Raw genomic sequence first — 18,727 nt, 5'->3', positions numbered from 1 at the left:
TGTTACCATGCTGGGAACCTCTGGTTCTCACCCATGCAGATTTTGTGGTTTTCATATGCAGGACGTGAGGTTTCTCGCTAAAGCGTACTGGAGACTTCTGGATTAGCGAAGATCCTTTGTTCTCGGGGCTCTGTTTTGGTCTATATGTTTTGCTTAGATACTTTTATCTCCATTGAATAATACAAACTGTGATGACTCCTCTTATAGGAGATTTTGGGGAATAGGTTTTCTGTATTGTGTCCCTTTGGGTTTCCTTGGGGTATCTTATTCTATTTATATGTGTATATTGCTATGCTCGGACCGGTTATCTTCGCAGCTGGATTTTGAGTTTTGATATTCCCGTTTTTGACACTCTTTTGTATATATAATCTCGCGTTGGTTTATCCTTGTTCATTGCGTTATCGATCGGAGTGTTGCGCTTTCGAGTTACGAATTTTGTTTTACCCTTTTTTTTTAAAAAAGGATCCTAGTTATAATCATTTTTCACAATACTATTCGTACTAAGTTTTATTTTAGAGGTCGTAATACCTTGCCATCTTTGAATTATGACTTAAGCATAAGACTCTGTATGGTAGGGTGTTACATTATGGTATCAGAGCAGTTCGTTTCTGTAGAGTCTGAGGGACGGACTGACTATGATTCTATGCATTCTCTGTATGTGTGTTATGTGCTATTAGTATATCTGTTTGATATAATTGGCATAAACGTTCATGAGCATGCATTTGGGACTTTGAAGCACTAGACTTCCGATATTGAGACTGATCAACTTAATATTGATTGTTTGGTGTGTATAGGGACCAGATGGCACCTCGTGGACGCGGTAGAGGCCGTGGGAGAGGTCGTACTAACCCTCCGGGACCGAGAGCCAACCCAAATGACCCGGTAAACCTTATAACGGCATTGGAGAACATGGCTGCGGCTATGCAGGCCACTGCAGAGGCTTTTGGACAACAGATGAACAACCATGGCAACGACAAAAATGGAGCTCAGAGACCAATGGAGATCAGAACTTTTGCTGTGTTGGTGAACAAGTGTGGGATTGCTGAAGAGTGTTTGAAGAAGGCAGCTGCTGAGAGAGGGAATCACAAGGGATCATTCCCACAGAACCGAGGGAAGAGCTTTGCACCTAGAGGTCCGCCTTTCAAGCGGGGAGGCTCTTTCAGGAGGCCCAACAACAACAACTCCCAAGGTAAAAGGTTTGGGAAGTAACCACAGAGTGCTTAAGCTTGTGCTAGGTGTGGAAGTCACCATCCGGGGGTCCCGTGCTTGGCCGGATGGGGTTTGTGCTATTTCTGTGGTAAGGCAGGACATAAGCTCCCAAGGTGTTCGGAGAAGCAGAAACAAGGTGCCGAGGAGGCGCAGCAGACTGGTCGGGTGTTCACCACCTCAGCTATAGGTGCCGAGGGATCCGAGACACTCATTCGAGGTAACCGTGAAATGGCTGGTCAAACTTTAAATGCTTTATTTGATTCGGGAGCATCGCATTCGTTTATTGCATTTGAGAAAACCCATGAGTTAGGATTGAAGATTGTAACCTTAGGTTATGACCAAAAAGTATATAATGCTACCCATAAGGCCATGGTAACTAGGCTAGTATGCCCGAAAGTTTCGTTTAGGTTCAAGCAGCGTGATTTGTCCATAATTTAATCTGTTTACTGATGATCGGTCTTAATCTTATCCTGGGATTGGACTGGTTATCTGAGAACCATGTCCTGCTCGATTGCTCTACAAGGTCGGTGTACTTTATGTCGGAAGATACAGAAGGGCCGGTCGTGGTGAATAATTATTACTTGAATTCGATGATGGTGAACTGTTCCAGAACCGAACGTCAGGGTATCCTGTTGTTAACCGCGGGTGTTTTGGGTGATGATTAAAGGTTGGAACAGATTCCGGTGGTGTGTGAGTTTTCGGAGGTGTTTGCCGATGACATTGATGAATTTCCACCTAACCGAGAGGTCGAGTTTGCTATCGAGTTGGTGCCTGGGGTTGGACCAATCTCGAGTGCTCCGTATAGGATGTCACCACTATAAATGGCTGAGTTAAAGTCTCAGCTAGAGGATCTGTTGGGTAAGAATTTTATCCGACCAAGTGTTTCACCGTGGGTTGCGCCAGTGTTACTGGTAAAGAAGAAAGATGGGAGTATGTGGCTCTGTGTGGACTACAGGCAGCTGAACAAGGTCACAATAAAGAATAAGTACCCATTGCCGAGAATTGATGATCTCATGAATCAGTTACAAGGAGTTGGGGGTTTCTCCAAGATCGATTTGCGATCCGGTTATCACCAGATAAGAGTGAGGGGTGAGGATATCCCTAAGACCGCTTTCAGGACTCGTTATGGTCATTACGAGTACACTGTGATGTCCTTTGGGTTGACAAACGCTCCTGCAGTATTCATGGATTATATGAACAGAGTGTTCCGACCATTTCTGGATAAATTCGTTGTTGTCTTCATTGACGACATACTGAATTACTCCAACACTGAAGAAGAGCATGCGGAACACTTGAGGACTGGGTTGCAAATTCTAAAGGAGAAGAAACTCTATGCGAAACCGTCTAAGTGTGAGTTTTGGAAGAGTGAGGTGAAGTTTTGGGGTCACGTGGTGAGTAAGAAGGGAATAGCCGTAGACCCAGCTAAGGTGGAGACTGTGAGGGATTGGAAGCAACCAACCACCGTAACGGAGATAAGGAGTTCTCTGGGCTTAGCCGGCTATTACCGAAGGTTCATCAAAGGCTTTTCGCAATTAGCTTTGCCGTTGACAAAGTTAACCCGCAAAGACACTCCGTTTGTTTGGACTCCCGAGTGCGAGGAGAGCTTTCAGGCATTGAAGGAAAAGTTGACCACTGCACCTGTGTTAGCGTACCTGAGCCGAACGAGCCTTTTGGGGTGTACTGTGGTGCATCATTAAAGGGTCTAGGGTGCGTGCTGATGCAGCATCATAATGTGGTGGCATGTGCCTCACGACAGTTGAGACCTCATAAAGTTAATTACCCTATGCACGATTCAGAACTCGCTGCAGTTGTGTTTGCCTTGAAGGTGTGGGGGCATTATCTCTATGGGGTTAAGTTCCAAGTCTTCTCCGATCACAAGAGCTTGAAATACCTCTTTGATCAGAAAGAGCTTAATATGAGGCAAAGGAGGTGGATGAAATTATTGAAGGACTACGACTTTGAGTTGAATTACCATCCGGGAAAGGCGAATATAGTGGCGGATGCGTTAAGTCGGAAGTCGTTGTATGCGGCTTGGATGATGCTTCAAGAAGAGAAATTGTTCAAGGGATTTGAGAGTCTAACAAAAAAAAATTGGTGCTCAAGAAGTAACTGGAACTCTGTGCTTGATCCGATTAGAAATCTCAAGTGATTTTAAGTCCGAACTCCTAAAGGCTCATGAAAATGATGAAGCGTTATGGAAGGTGTTACCGGCTATTGAGGAAGGGAAACAGTGGAGAGTGTCGGAAGAAAAAGATGGGTTATGGAGATTCAAGGGTAGGATCATTGTGCCGGAAGTTGGCACTTTGAGGCAAGATATCTTAAAGGAGGCACACAAAAGCGGATTCTCCATTCACCCGGGAAGTACTAAGATGTACCATGATCTAGAGGCGATGTTTTGGTGGCCGGGTATGAAGAATGATGTGGCGAAATATGTTTCAAAGTGCTTAACTTGTCAAAAGGTGAAGATTGAACATCAAAGACCTTCCGGGATGTTGCAACCTTTAGAGGTTCCGCAATGGAAGTGGGAAAGTATTGCAATAGACTTTGTGTCGGGATTGCCAAGGACTAGGACTGGTTTCGATGCTATCTGGGTGATTGTGGACCGACTGACGAAGTCAGCTCACTTTTTACCCATTCGGATGACTTACACCCTTGAGGAGCTAGCATGGTTATACATAAAGGAAATTGTGAGACTTCATGGTGTACCTGCTACTATAATCTCTGATAGAGATCCTCGTTTCACTTCGAGGTTCTGGAGTGCATTTTAGAAAGCTTTTGGAACCCGATTAAGCTTGAGTATAGCTTACCATCCTCAAACAAATGGTCAGTCCGAGAGGACAATCCAAACACTAGAGGATATGTTGAGAGCTTGTGTTTTGGACCAACCGGCAAGTTGGGATCGGTATATGCCGTTAGTGGAGTTTGCATACAATAATAGTTACCATGCGAGCATCGGAATGGCTTCGTATGAAGCAATGTATGGGAGGAAATGTCAATCTCTGCTATGCTGGTATGAAGCTGGAGAGAAAGGCTTGTTGGGGCCGGAGATGATAGCTGAGACTACTGAACAAGTCAAGAAAATCCGAGATAGGATACTTACGGCGCAGAGTCGCCAGGAGAGCTACGCCGATCAGAGGCGGAAGCCCTTGGAATTTGAGGAAGGAGATCATGTTTTCCTAAAGGTTACTTCGACCACAAGAGTAGGTAGGGCGATTAAAGCGAAGAATTTGAATCCTCGATACATTGGTCCATTTCAGATCCTGGAGAGGATTGGACCGGTGGCGTATCGGATGGCTCTACCACCTCATCTTTCAAACCTGTACGATGTGTTTCACGTGTCACAGCTTCGGAAGTACACTCCTGATGCTAGCCATGTGTTAGAACCTGAATCGGTTCAGTTAAGAGAAGATTTGACGCTTCCAGTGGCTTCAGTTAGAATTGATGATACTAGTATCAAACGGTTGCGTGAAAAGGAGGTTTCATTAGTCAAAGTGGCTTGGAGTCAAGGCGGTGTCGAGGAACACACTTGGGAACTTGAGTCGGAGATGCGAACGGATTATCCGCACTTATTCTCAGGTAATTGAATTTGAATTTTGTGGGCAAAATTCCCAATTAGGTGGGTAGAATGTAAGACTCGGTTAATTAACGGCAAATTAACCCATAAATGAGAATTTATTCTAGAAAGCCAAAAAATGTGATTCTTATGGCATAATATGATATAGGAGATTGAGACAAGAATTTCGGTACCAATTTTATAGAAATCGGATCAAGATTGGATCGAACGGGCTAAACCGGGCCAACCGGACCCAAAGTGGGCCCTTGGCCCAACATAACTAAACCCTAAAAACACTCATTTCAGCACTCTCTCTCTCCTCACAACACTCTAATTCACGCTGAAATGGTGGAGAGGAAGGGAAGAACACTCTCTCAAGTTGTTTCTCTCATTTGATCTTCAAACCACCATAACTTTTGATCTAGAGCTCCGATTGCCGCACCGTTTACGACCACGCATTCTCCGTGGAGAGCTCTACAAAACCCATACAATCAATCTTGAGGTAAGACACGTTTTTCTGTTCGAAATTTCAGCCCTTGTTTTCGAGTTTCATGGGTGAAATGTTGAGATTTTGGGTTCTTTGATGTTATAGAACCCAACTCTCTTGAAGGAGAAGGTTAATCTTGCCTCCTTGGACCTTGAGTGTGGTAAGATTCTCAACCCTAGTATAATTTTGTTGTTCTATGATGTTTGGGTATTGAGATGTTGTGTATGGGTATGATGATTGTGGCTTAGGTTGTGTATATGTGAATATTGGAGCTTGATTGGTGATTTTGGAAAGCTTGGAAGAGGGTTTTGTATGCAAAAAATTTGTTCTTAGAGGTGTTGAGACCTAGAGGGCTTGTGGACAAGTGGTTTGGAAGTGCTCCAGTTGAGCTTGAGAAATCAGCTAAGGTATGGTCTCGATTTCCCGTATCTAATATGTAATGTGGTAGGAAATACTTAGGCTAGAGGCCCTAAGATAGGCAATGAATTGTTGATGTTGTTGAATGGTTGAGATATATGATGTGAACATATATGTGATTATAAATATTGATGCCTTGATTGTCTGATATATGAGAAATACATGTTGTAATATATGCTTGATGGATGATTAAGGTTGAATTGATGGGTGGTACCATGTTGATGGTGAGTATGATGTTGATTAGGTATAATGATGGTTGATTGGAAATGGTATTATTGGAAATTGGGATGAGGAAGGATGTATGACATGATATTGTGTTTGTCCTTTAGCCATTTGATTGAGGAGTGTTAAAATGGTTAGATGGTGACTTTGGAAATTTTGGTAAAGTGTCAATGTGTGAGTTGAGGATGGCTTGATGTTGATTTTGGTACATTTTGATTGATTTCAAAAAGGGTTGAAATTGGCATGTTTTGGTTGATTTTGAAAAGAGTTGAAAATGGCTTGTTTTGAAAATGGCACCTTGTGGTTTTGTATGAAAACATGGTTTTTAGGCATAATTTGATGAGACATAACTTGGACTACGGATCCCCGTTTTGTACCAAACTTGTTTAGAAATAAAGTTGGATCCGGGATGTCCATGCCGTTGAAAGAACGGCCGGAAAACGATTTAAAATGAGAAAGTTATGTCCGTCGGAAGATTGGGGGTTGAATCTGTGAATTCTGCAGCTTTTAACTTAGAAAATTTTTAGCAGAATGACCCCCCGCGCGTAGGCGCACTTGGCGCGTACGCGCCGTTCTTCAAGAAAGCATCATCCATGCGTGCGCGTGGTGTGCGCGAGCGCGTCGATGCGCTGCACCAAATGCCCAGCTATTTTCCAAAGAGCTGTGCCAAAGTTGTGCCAGTTTTGTGCCTGGGGCACAAGAGCACCCATGCGTGCGCGTGGCTGATGCTTCCGCGTCGTTTGGCTATTTTTCAATCCGCGCGCGTATGACGCTTTCGCGTCGATGAATTTTGTGGCCATCCACGCGTGCACGTACGCGTGGTCCTGTTTTCATCCCAAAGTTGATTTCTGAGTTTTAAAAGCCAAATTTCACACTTCTAAGCCTCCGATCTCACCACTTATGTCTTAAATCATTATGTTATGCCTAGCAATGAGAAAAAGGAGCTAGTGAATGTGGCAACTTGCGAGTGAAGCAAGGGAAAATGGATGATCATTGAGGATCAAAGATGATTATGTGAGATGCGGTGGATGGCGGTAGAAGTGCGGGTTATGCCATGAGCCAAAAGGCCGTGATTGTTAATGAATTGGCTGGTTATGGATTTAACCGTGAGTCGGATGGCTGGATTATTGCCGTGTGACGGCGGGGCCATGATTATGGCTAAGTATAAATGCATATATGCTGTTGAATGAATTGTGAATGTTGCACTTCCACTATCGAAGATGAGAGTTTCCATGGAAGAAAGCAGTGGCTAGCCACCACGTGCTCCAGGTTGAGACTCGAAGCTCTGTTAACCCTATGTTGTCAGGGTGGCCGGGCACTATGAAAGCCTCGGATGAGCTCACCCCCATAAATATTCACCAGTGAGGGTGATGGATATGGATCATGTTTATGATCAAGTTTATATTGAGTATAACTCGAGTTGGAGAGACACGACAGAGGGACAGTCCAACGGTTAGCTACCAGGACTTGTCGGGTTGGCTCTATAACCGACAGATGATATCATCAACCATTAGGGACAGGCATTCATCATATGCATACTATGTGAATTGATTGAGATTGCCTATTTGACTGCATATTACTTGCTACCTGTCTAAATGCCTTATTTGTTCCTATTTGTATATCTCTTGTCTGTTATAACTGTGTTTGCTATTTTATACTCCTACTGGCAGTTGGGAGGTCTGAAGGAATTGGAAAGGGAAGTATTAGTTAGACTGAAGGATCTTTAGTCAGATGCCCTTTATGGTTTAACTTGTTTATAAGCTTTGATTTTATCTGGAGGAAGTTCTAGGATTGCCTTTGGCTTTCCTCTTTTATTATGTATTATATATGTGGAGGATATTACCATGCTGGGAACCTCTGGTTCTCACCCATGCGGATTTTGTGAAGTATTAGCGAAGATCCTTTGTTCTCGGGGCTCTGTTTTGGTCTATATATTTTGCTTAGATACTTTTATCTCCATTGAATAATACAAACTGTGATGACTCCTCTTATAAGAGATTTTGGAGAATAGATTTTCTGTATTGTGTCCCTTTGGGTTTTCTTGGGGTATCTTATTCTATTTATATGTGTATATTGCTATGCTCGGACCGGTTATCTTCGCAACCGGATTTTGAATTTTGATATTCCTGTTTTTGACACTCTCTTGTATATATAATCTCGCGTTGGTTATTCCTTGTTCATTGCGTTATCGATCGGAGTGTTGCGCTTTCGAGTTACGAATTTTGTTTTACCCTTTTTTTTAAAAAAGGATCTTAGTTATAATCATTTTCACAATACTATTCGTACTAAGTTTTATTTTAGAGGTTGTAATACCTTGCCATCTCTGAATTATGACTTAAGCATAAGACTCTATATGGTAGGGTGTTACATGAAATATGATAAAAATCATAAGGCACAATATACGTGTATCTTTTGTTTGAATACTTATAATGGAGGGGGGATATATAGGATGAAATATCATCTTGGGAAAATTCCTGGACAAATCAAAGTATGTAGCAAAGTAACTAAAGAAGTTGAACTTCAATTCAAAAGGATTCTGATGGAAAACAAAAAAATAAGACGGAGAAAAGAAAATTTGAGGAGGAGGCTTATGGTGGGGAAGCACCTGCACAAGAGGCTAAATCGCCTAACCCTATACAAGTTGTTGTTCCTACAACAACGGGAGACAAAGGAAAGAAAAGAGCTGTAGTAGCTACACAAATTGAAAGTTACTTTAAAGAAAGAACTACTCCAGGATCTCAACCGACTTTGAGAAGTGTTTTGGCTAGTAAAGAAATTGTGCACAAGGCTAAGTTGGGACTTGCCAAATAGATTGTTGATGCACGTATTCCTTTCAATGCAATTCAATCACCTTACTTTCAACCTGCATTGGATGGTGTTGCTGCAATTGGACTTGGTTTTAAGAGACCGTCATATGATGAAATGAGAGTTCATTTGCTGGCTTATCTTAAGAGAGAGTGTCAATTGCTGGTTGAAAAGTATAGGAGCTCATGGAAAAACACCGGTTGTACACTGATGGCAGATGAGTGGACTGATCAAAGGCAACGAACTTTAATTAACTTTCTAGTTTATTGTCCTGCTGGTATGTCATTTGTTAAGACTGTTGATGCTTCTGATGTGATAAAAACTGCCAATGCATTGTTTAATTTGTTTGCTGATGTTATTGAGTGGGTCGGGCCTAGTAACATTGTGCATGTGGTCACTGATAATGCTGCTAATTATGTATCTGCTGGAAAACTTATTCATGAAAAATACCCAAATATATTTTGGTCTCCTTGTGCTGCCCATTGTATCAATCTTACTTTGAAAGATATTGCAAGTATTCCTCATATATTTGACCTTGCTTCCCGTGCTTCAAAAATGACTGTGTTTGTCTACAATCATATGATCTTATTGTCTTGGCTTAGAAAAAGAAAAAGTTGGATAGAAATTGTTCGACCAGGAGTCACATGTTTTGCCACTGTTTTCATTACTTTGAAAAGTATATATGATCACAAGGAAGATTTGCAGACATTGATGGTAGACAAATATTTTACTTCTCATAAGTTATCCAAAAGTGCTAATGGAAAGATTGTTAGCTCAATTGTCTTGGACAGTAAGTTTTGGCAAGACTGTCTTACCACTGTGAAAATTGTTGGTCCTCTTATTAAGTTGTTGAGGCTTGTTGATGCTGATGAAAAACCCTCTTTGGGAATCGTGTATGAAGGCATGCAAAGAGCAAAAAATGCTATCAAGACCATGTTCAATTGTTCAGAAATCGGAAAGCTGCTTATACGCCATACACGAGTATCTTGAAAATGAGGTGGGATAAGCATTTGAAGCGTGATCTCCATGCGGTAGCGTACTTTTTAAATCTGGGCATTTTCTACAGTGAGGGTTTTGTTGAGAAGGCAAATGTTTTGAGATCTTTACTTGATTTGCTTGATGTTGAAACACTTTGTGATGACTCCGTTGCTGCAATGCAAGAGATACAGCTGGATTGAGATTGTAAAGAAAGTTTTGGGAGGGAAAGTGCTAAGAGAGTGGCATCAAGACTCGAACCTGGTAAGTTATTTGACTTATTTCATATCCAAGTTCAGTTTAGTTATTTGACTTATTTGACTTATTCAAAGTTTATTATGTTGGGTGATAATTGGTAAACATTAAAAAGTATTTGATTTTTATATCTACGTAGGTGAATGGTGGAGGCTACACGGTGGGAGTGCTCCGAATTTGCAAAAAATGGCAGTCCGTCTTCTTCATCAAACCTCTTCTTCATCTGGATGTGAGAGGAACTGGAGTCTTTTTGAACAAATCCATTCAAAGAGGAGGAACCGATTAGAGCATCAAAGGCTAAGTGACATTGTTTATGTCACCTATAACCTATGCCTTCAATTAGGTTGCATCGAAAGAAGAGGAATTATGACCCAATTGACATTCAAAGCATTGACACAGTAGATTTTTGGGTAATGGCAGATGAGGATGATCCTGAATTTACTAATGGAGATGTTGAAGGCATTGAAAGTTTAATATACACTGATAATGCTATGCCTTCGTATCCTAATGGTGAGTGACATAGAAAACTTTGTTTCCTTCCATAAAGATACATGTCATTAACATTGATTTCTTATTGAGTTTTCTTTCTATTTTATTAGATGGTGGAGACATGGAAGTTGAAGTGGATATGCTTGATGTTGTAATTGAATCCTCAAATACTTCTTTTGGTGGTATTTCTGAAGATGCTGGCTTTGGATTACCTGTTTATGATGGAGACATCGGAACACTTAATGATGATTATGACTTCTGATGAGTAGTGTCTTTGTTTAGTTGAAGTATTGTTTGTTGAATATTGTCTCTTTTGGTTGCAAAACATTGTGTTTGTCATTTGTCATTTATGTGCGTTTTGAATATTGTCATTTGAAGTTGTTTATGACCTTTTAATGATAAATTATGTATTGTTCATTTTGTGAAATTGTTAAATTTTGAATCTTATTAGTTTAAAAATTATTGAATTTAACTTTTTAAAATTATGTATTCAATTTTTTATAATTTCACTCTATATTTAATTAAACCGATTCAACTACGGTTGAACCATTGAACCATTGAACCAGTCATTTGACCGGTTCGACGACCAATTCGGTTCTCGCAACCTTGCTAAAATGTAAATAATATTGTATAACTTTGCCAATTTTAAATGTTAGAAAATATTAGCAAGCTTAACTCATCCAGCAAAATTAGCCACAAATTTAGTTACCAGTACAAAATACATACTGACATGCGCATGCAAATTTAAACCTTACGAAATCATGCGTGTATTTATATTCATGGCTAATGTTAGTACCTGGTTCGACTTTTCGGTTTTACAAAACAATCTATACATCTAAATTTTTACGGATTTAAATATTATTAGGAGAACTAGGAACAAAAATTAAAATTCTTAATCATTACTCTTTTTGTCAAAGGTTAAAAAAAATGAAAACATTTTTTATTGGTTTTGCGAATTAAACTAAATTTATACTTTCCTAGGAAAGTTTAAGTTGCATAAATAGATCTAGATCATTGTAACCATTAATGAAATTATGTTGTACTCTCTGTAGAATGGAAATTAATAAATTGCATTTCTCAAATTAAACGATACTTTAATATTCTTATAATAAAATTTACATTTTAGTTTTTTTGTACTCAGATTAAAGTTTAGGAAGCATTTCAAGTGCACCGGAGAGTACTGGTGCACCAGTTGTTTTAATCGTTGATCTCTATCAATATATATTATATATATTTTTTATAATTCAGATCAACAGTTAAAATAACTGGTGCATCGATACTCCCGGTGCACTTGAAATGTTTCCTAAAGTTTAACTCGATCTTTTACTTATTTGAAATGACGTCAATTGATACTTTACTATTTAGACAGAGAAATATTATTTTTAATGCCTAACACCATCAAGAACAATAGGAACTATTTATACGACTCTTTAGCTCTTCATCTTATTTTGCTTAAAGTTAATTTATAGATGTGATTATCTTGTTATAAAAAACAATTTTAGGGTATTAATATCTTTTTATAATATGATTTATTCATCGTATTAGATAGAATAGCGTAAAACTAAAAAAAGTTAAACCATAAATTATGACAACCGTGACAAAATTATATCGTACTAAAAGAGAGTACTAGTCGCGAGTTTCCTCTTTTTTTTTAACTACTAGGTTACGAATAGTTGTAGTACTAAGATTTCATTCAATTTTAAAAATCATCTAATAACTTAGTTAAAAACTATTTTAAATCTATCTTTAAACATGGTAAACTCTATTATCGTACATAAATACAAGATATATTCGCGGTAAATTTTACAACCTTTTTTAGTTTTGTCTAACTTGTTTTAAAATTCTGTAATAAAACATATAATCAAATTTTTAGTCATCCTCAACTCTAACACTCTTTATCTACACTACTTCTATTAAATTCAAATTATACAACTATTATTTTAACTTTTCTCTAATAACTTTGCAAAATTTTTCAAACAAATATTTAACTGTATTATTCTATCCTGTTACTCATAAAGTTACTCAATGTGCTAAATTCTATTATTATTTATCGGTACCACTTATAAAAAAAAAAGAATTTTTACAACTTGTTTTGTCTTATGTGCAACATGTATGAAAATTTTGTAATAACATAGTTATTCCTATCTCTGTTGCCATCGGCAAAAACAAGTCCAAGTCAATTGAAGTATTTGTTAAATTATTGGCCATTAGTTCCTAGATTATACTTTAACTATATTTTCGATTAAGCAGTGTTGTTAATTAATTAAAACTCAATTTATATCTGCTTGATGCTATGCGCTTAGACCTGGATTCATTACATTACATTTGTTTCTTAAATACTACAAATTTTTGCCAGACAATTACTTTAGTTCAAATCTTTAATAAAATTATTCTAAAAATTAAGCATTTTGTATTTTCACGTCTTTAGGTATTGAGTTTAACTATGTTTTTCGTTTACGTTGCGTGTAGTTCATACTTACTTTAAGCTTGAACCATATAGTCATTATTATTTTGCTTATTTACCAAATTATTAAATTTTATTTCTGTATATTGTTAACTTATAATATTAAATTATTTTTTAATTTATAAAACTTAATAACGTTATTATAACAAAAGTCATGTAATGACTCTTAATTTTATTCGTTCCAATTAATAAACGACTGGAGCAACTAAAGGCAACTCTCCACTGGCATTGCTCCAACACTCTCGCAGGTAACACTTTCATATACATTATCTTCTCCATAATCCGATATTCAAATCCACAAGTCAATTTCATAAGATTTTCTTTCACTATTTTCCTTCAAAATTATGAACGCCTGTTTTTTAATTTGTACCTGGCATCAATCCTTCTGCATAAGATATAGAAAAGTTAAGTAGTTTACTATGTTGTAATATCAGAGTTGTCATTCAATCATATCTCTTTGATTCTCTATCTGACCACATGCTTCCCATTTCTCGAGAATACCATTCCTTCACACAACACAAGACATGTGCATAAAGTGGGAATACCGCTTAGATTCCCGCTAATTTAATTTGAGCTTTCCTATTCGCAAATCACCTTGTGCTAAAGTTAATTTTAACCATTCAAATTCGGTGAAAACTAAATGCAACCTACCTTATTTTTGGTCGCTTACTACCAGGAAAGGAAAGCTGACGTTCACGCTTTTATATCCAATTAATTACTACAAAATATATCAGATCGCACCACCTCTCTCCTTAACGAATGTCTTTACAAAATCAATGTCACCATGTCAGTCGGATGCCGTAATACCATCATTAATTACTCCTCTGAGGAGACACGATCCTATGTCCTCTTTAATGAGCGAGCCGCAACAACCTTACTGCTGCCCCCATGATCTTAAAGCAATGCCATTTCATACTTCAACAACTCCCTCCTAATCCTTACTACGACATTCCATATTAATCATGCTGTAATTCAAAATCAGGCCATGTCATAAACAACTTAACCCTTCCTCGTTCATGTGCAAGGCCCTCCAACCAATACTTCCTAAATCTCAATGCCCTTTAGTCTAATCATTCAACCGTTCCAACATGGCCATAGGGGAATCGGATTCCCCTGCAAAGCTATAACTGCCAGACTCAATGTTGCACCCGTTTCAGCCCCCTGTCAACTTTGCCACTTTGACCAACTCATTCATCCACTCCAAACGCGTATATAAACCACATCGCATTTGCCACTCCACACCACCCAAACCACCACAAGCTACTCAAACATGCAGGATAGAATTTCACCATATTATTACTGTGTCTACCAGGGATGGGTGCCTGGGATCTACACATGCCGTGAGGACTTCCTTGAACAAACACATGAGCACCAGTACTGCAGCTGGTAGAGGCACGACACTCTAGAAGAGGCTTTGGACGCATGGCTGGTCTACTTCGGAGGAGGGAACAGGGATATGTTGGGAAAAAGCGCATTGCCGACGGCGAGGCGCCGAACCCCCGTACAGCCAGATGGTCGGCGTGGAAAAGAAAAGAACACCTTGAGAGCCCTGCAGGCTAGGTACCATGATGAAGAGGAGATGGTCAACCCACAACCTTCGGGACGTAAGTAGTGCATTGCTATTTTATCATTAACATACTCAAATCTAGGCACATGTTATTTCTCGTTTTTCTCGTTAACGTATAACCTAGCGCCTCCTTCTCTACACATGTCATGCAGTTGTTCCGGACAAGCCGCTTAAGGATCCTCTAATACACGCCGGGATGCTCGACAAAGCTTGCGACAAGCTTGACATACCGAACCCCATTTACAGGTGCCTAATGCAGACATACCATGATGGACGCGGATGCTACCGTCACATCGTCTCTATCGTTTCCCCACCATCTTATGAGCCGTTGGTCGCGATCCGGCTATAAGTTGGGAGGATGTTGCCCGGCTTTGCATCAGAAAACTCTGTTCTATGCTGGATATCTATGTTCACGATTATAACTATGACATTGTCCATGAATGGAGGGCCAAATACATAGACGTTGCAAGGTAAATTACCACTTTGGAAGCTAGGGTCAAGCATCTCACCGACTGCAATGACATTCTTGAAGAGAGGTTTTACTCGCAGGGACAGGGAAGCCGAGGTAGGGGTTCTGGTGCCGGATCGACTAGTCAACGTGGCCGCTAGCTGGTAACTTTGCATCCATCATCCATCACACACGTTCTACCTTTCTTCTTACTACCGTTTTAACCATACTCTCTCTTATTACTTATGCCTTCTTCATCAGTTTTTACTTTCATTTTTCACTAAACCATTGTACGAAAACATATGTGATTCTATAACCAAGTAAGCCCTAAAAGGCTGCAAACTATCCACTACTACCCATCTTCTTGCTTGCTCGTAGAATCCAAAAGAAGGGTCAACGATTCGCTTATTCGTAAACTAATAAACAAAAAATTATTAACATGGAGTCTAACTTATAAAATGAAACTAACCAAACCCGTATCGTATCAACATTACGTAAATTTTATCTTCCCTTTCTTAGCGAATAAAAGATCAAAACGAATTATAGTACATTATAGCCCAAAACCATTACACATTATATTTTTTCAGGTGAAAACTCTCTTTTCACTATAGTTTTTTCTTAAAAGAACTTAAACTTATGTCCTGAAATTTAATACTCTTAATCTTTTTTTTGTTCGGTACTCATTTTTTAGTACTTTACTTTTTATTTAATTTAGTCTTTTTAAAGGATTCAATAATTCATATCATAAAAATTTAAGAACGATAAACGAAGTACACTTTAATTCAAGAACTCAAAATAAAATTTATACAAAATCAAATAAAAAATTATACATAATCAAATAAAAAATAACAGAAAAAAGTTTTCATAAAAGAATTTGTATTAGTAAAAATTATTAAAAATTTAATATAATATACGACTACTAAAAAATCCCTAACAAAAAGACAATATTATACATCACATAAGGATGAAGGACAAAATTCGCAAAAATAAAATAGATTTTTTGTTTCACTTTTTCAACTATTACTATCAAACGCGCCACAATTTTTGGCTTCGATTAAGCGAGAGTATAACGCATCCAACCACGTTTGTGTTAACAAATAAAAAGATTAAGCGAGAGTATAACGCATCCAACCACGTTTGTGTTAACAAATAAAAAAATAAGGCAAACAATAAATTTAGATTTTCTACATAATTGAACGTGTAACTTTTAATTCAAACGCGCTAAATCAATTACATCCATAGTATTCAACTCCTTTTGTCAAAATACAGGAACAAAGACTTAGGCATTTCCATGAAATAGAGTTATTCTTTTCCGATTACATTACATTCTACACCATCGGATGGTTAATAATTAAAGGTTTACATAAAAATAACCATACAAAAAAATAGTACTGACCAACTTTTTAGCATACACATTCACAATCTAAGTCATAACTTAAATTATCAATGAAAATTAACATTTTACCATTCAGTTAACAACTCTATTTTTTTTTCTTTGGTTTGGCAAAGGCCCACGTTTTTCAGCTACAGACCCAAATCCATCTGCTTAAGAATTCACCTACACTGTCTATTCCACAACCGACTCTCCTTGCAGGGTCCATCCTCCACTGGCCCAATCAACCCAACGCCTATACCTAATTAAGGCCCCACAACAGCATTGGCTCGGCTGGCCTCGACCTCAACTGTGGCTAATCTTGCCTCTTGCCGCCTAACACTAATGGAGAAAGAAGACATTTTTTTTTTGTCAAGTGAATTGGACAACCCCCAATCCTAGATATCACAACACACACCCACACACCCACACTTTGAGGTTTTATCAAACCTCATCCCAGTCTCAGCTGGAGTTCGAACTTGGTGCAGCTTGTTTAAGTGGCAATATGATTGCCACTTGGAGAAAGAAGACATTTACACTCCTCCAGCAAAGCTCAATTGTTGGGCCTGTTGACTGCCTTCCATACTCTTTACTCCAATGTGCTGCACAATAACTACAACTCCTTACATCTTGGCCCTTCCAATAGTTTAAATTAAATCTCTACGATAGAAAAGCTTGATACACTGTAATTCCATAAAAGTACAATGGAACACCATATCCGCTTCCTAAAATCTATCATATATGATCAACGACTTTAAATAAGCAGGTCAGACTTACGGTACTTTTGATAGAGGTCTTCACTTGATAACTGTTGGAGGTGACAATTGGTCTTCGTCAATATATGTGGGCGATAATTCCGGACGAGTTCTTGACAAATGATTAACAATTTCCCATGCAAATTATGTCGTAGGTGAGCCAAAAAATACATATCGCCAGGGAAAGATCCACTCATGTAGGTGTGGGGGTAAGTACTCCTCACTACAATTTAAAATTTTATTGAGTAGTATATAATAATAATATTGTCTTTGCACACGGTGTTGTCTCTGTTAACGATTATAACCGAAAAATTTAAATTAGAGGATGGTTGCAGTGAGAAGAGAGGGATGAAGGACAATCCAATTTGAAGAGGAAAGTGAGAGTGTAGGAGAAGAAGAAGCGTAAAACAGTGATATTTTGGCCTGGGTTGAAGTAGGGACAGTTCCAAGTGCATTAGTGTGGGGCAAGCGCCCCCACTACAATTTGAAAATTTTTTAAGTAGTATATGATAATAATATTTATTTGCCCCCATTAAATTATTAAATTTGACCCTACAATAATTTTTGGGAGTCACTCACGTAAAGATGCTTAAAATGTCATTTTTTTAAAGACGTGTTTTAATAATTAAAATTCAACTTATATAATCGATCAAATTATGTTATTTTTGTCAAAATTAGACCAAACAAACCGGTTTGACCGAAAAATCGGTAAATCAAATCTTGAACTGATCTAAATTAATAATTTTTTTTTATAGAAAATGACTATAATACTCTTATTATAAAAAATGACTAAAATATTTTTATTATATATATTAATTTTAAAAATCTTAAATTCTAGTTTTTTACTTCTCTATTGTAATGTTAGAATTTAAAATTTTTAAAATTAATATATATATTATTTTAATCATTTAAAAAATGAGTTCATAGATACAGTAACTACTATACACATCAATGAAATTATAGATATAGAAACTTAGACATAGATTAATTTAATCTCAATTGTTAAGTTCATAATATATAGTAGTTGATTTGATTTTCTTATAATTTTATAATAGGAGTATTGTAATCATCTTTATAAAAAATATTAATTTAGACGGTTTAAGATTTACTTTATCAATTCTTCGGTCAAACTAATTTATTTGGTCTAATTTTGACAAAAATAACACAGTTTAATCGATTATATAAGTTGAATTTTAATTATTAAAAAATCGTCTTTAAAAAAAGACGTCTTAAACGTCTTTATATGAGTGACTTCCATAATTTTTTATTCAACTTTCGACACTTGATAGCCAATTTGAGAACTTTATATTAGATGTCCATTATAATAATCAATTTTCAAATTTAAATAAGATTGGTGTTTTTTCTTAGAAATTGATTCGAAAGAATATTATCTATCCATTTGTGTTTCTTCTTTTAAAATTAGCTTTAGTTTTTTTCATAATAACTACACTAATTGAATGAACTTTTTTAACTATGAATATCATCAAGAGCTAATTGTATGAAAGTTGAGTTATAAATGATTGTTTAAAGACATATACAAAAAAAGATATTTTAATTATATTGTCAAGGTTTTAAAATATGAAATATAAAAATTAAATTTTAAATTATATATTATTATTTAAATTACTATTTAATATTTTAATTTGTAATTAGATATTTTAAAAACTAATTATATTTTATAATAATAAAATTTAATTATAATAACAGGC

At 37.4% G+C, this 18,727-nt stretch overlaps 1 protein-coding gene across 1 annotated transcript; it reads left to right on the top strand.

Moving 5' to 3' along the window:
- LOC107641439 lies at positions 910–10,674 on the top strand. The gene is made up of 6 exons (XM_016344933.1): positions 910–1,062; positions 8,700–9,674; positions 9,855–9,932; positions 10,063–10,115; positions 10,267–10,433; positions 10,523–10,674. Exons 1-6 carry the CDS (start codon positions 910–912, stop codon positions 10,672–10,674), a joined length of 1,578 nt encoding a protein of 525 aa, XP_016200419.1.

The sequence above is a fragment of the Arachis ipaensis genome, chromosome B05 (genome assembly GCF_000816755.2).
Source record: "Arachis ipaensis cultivar K30076 chromosome B05, Araip1.1, whole genome shotgun sequence".
In the NCBI taxonomy this organism is placed as follows: domain Eukaryota; kingdom Viridiplantae; phylum Streptophyta; class Magnoliopsida; order Fabales; family Fabaceae; genus Arachis; species Arachis ipaensis.
The sequence above is the reverse complement of the archived record's forward strand: the minus strand, read 5'-3'. Positions and strand labels throughout refer to the sequence as shown.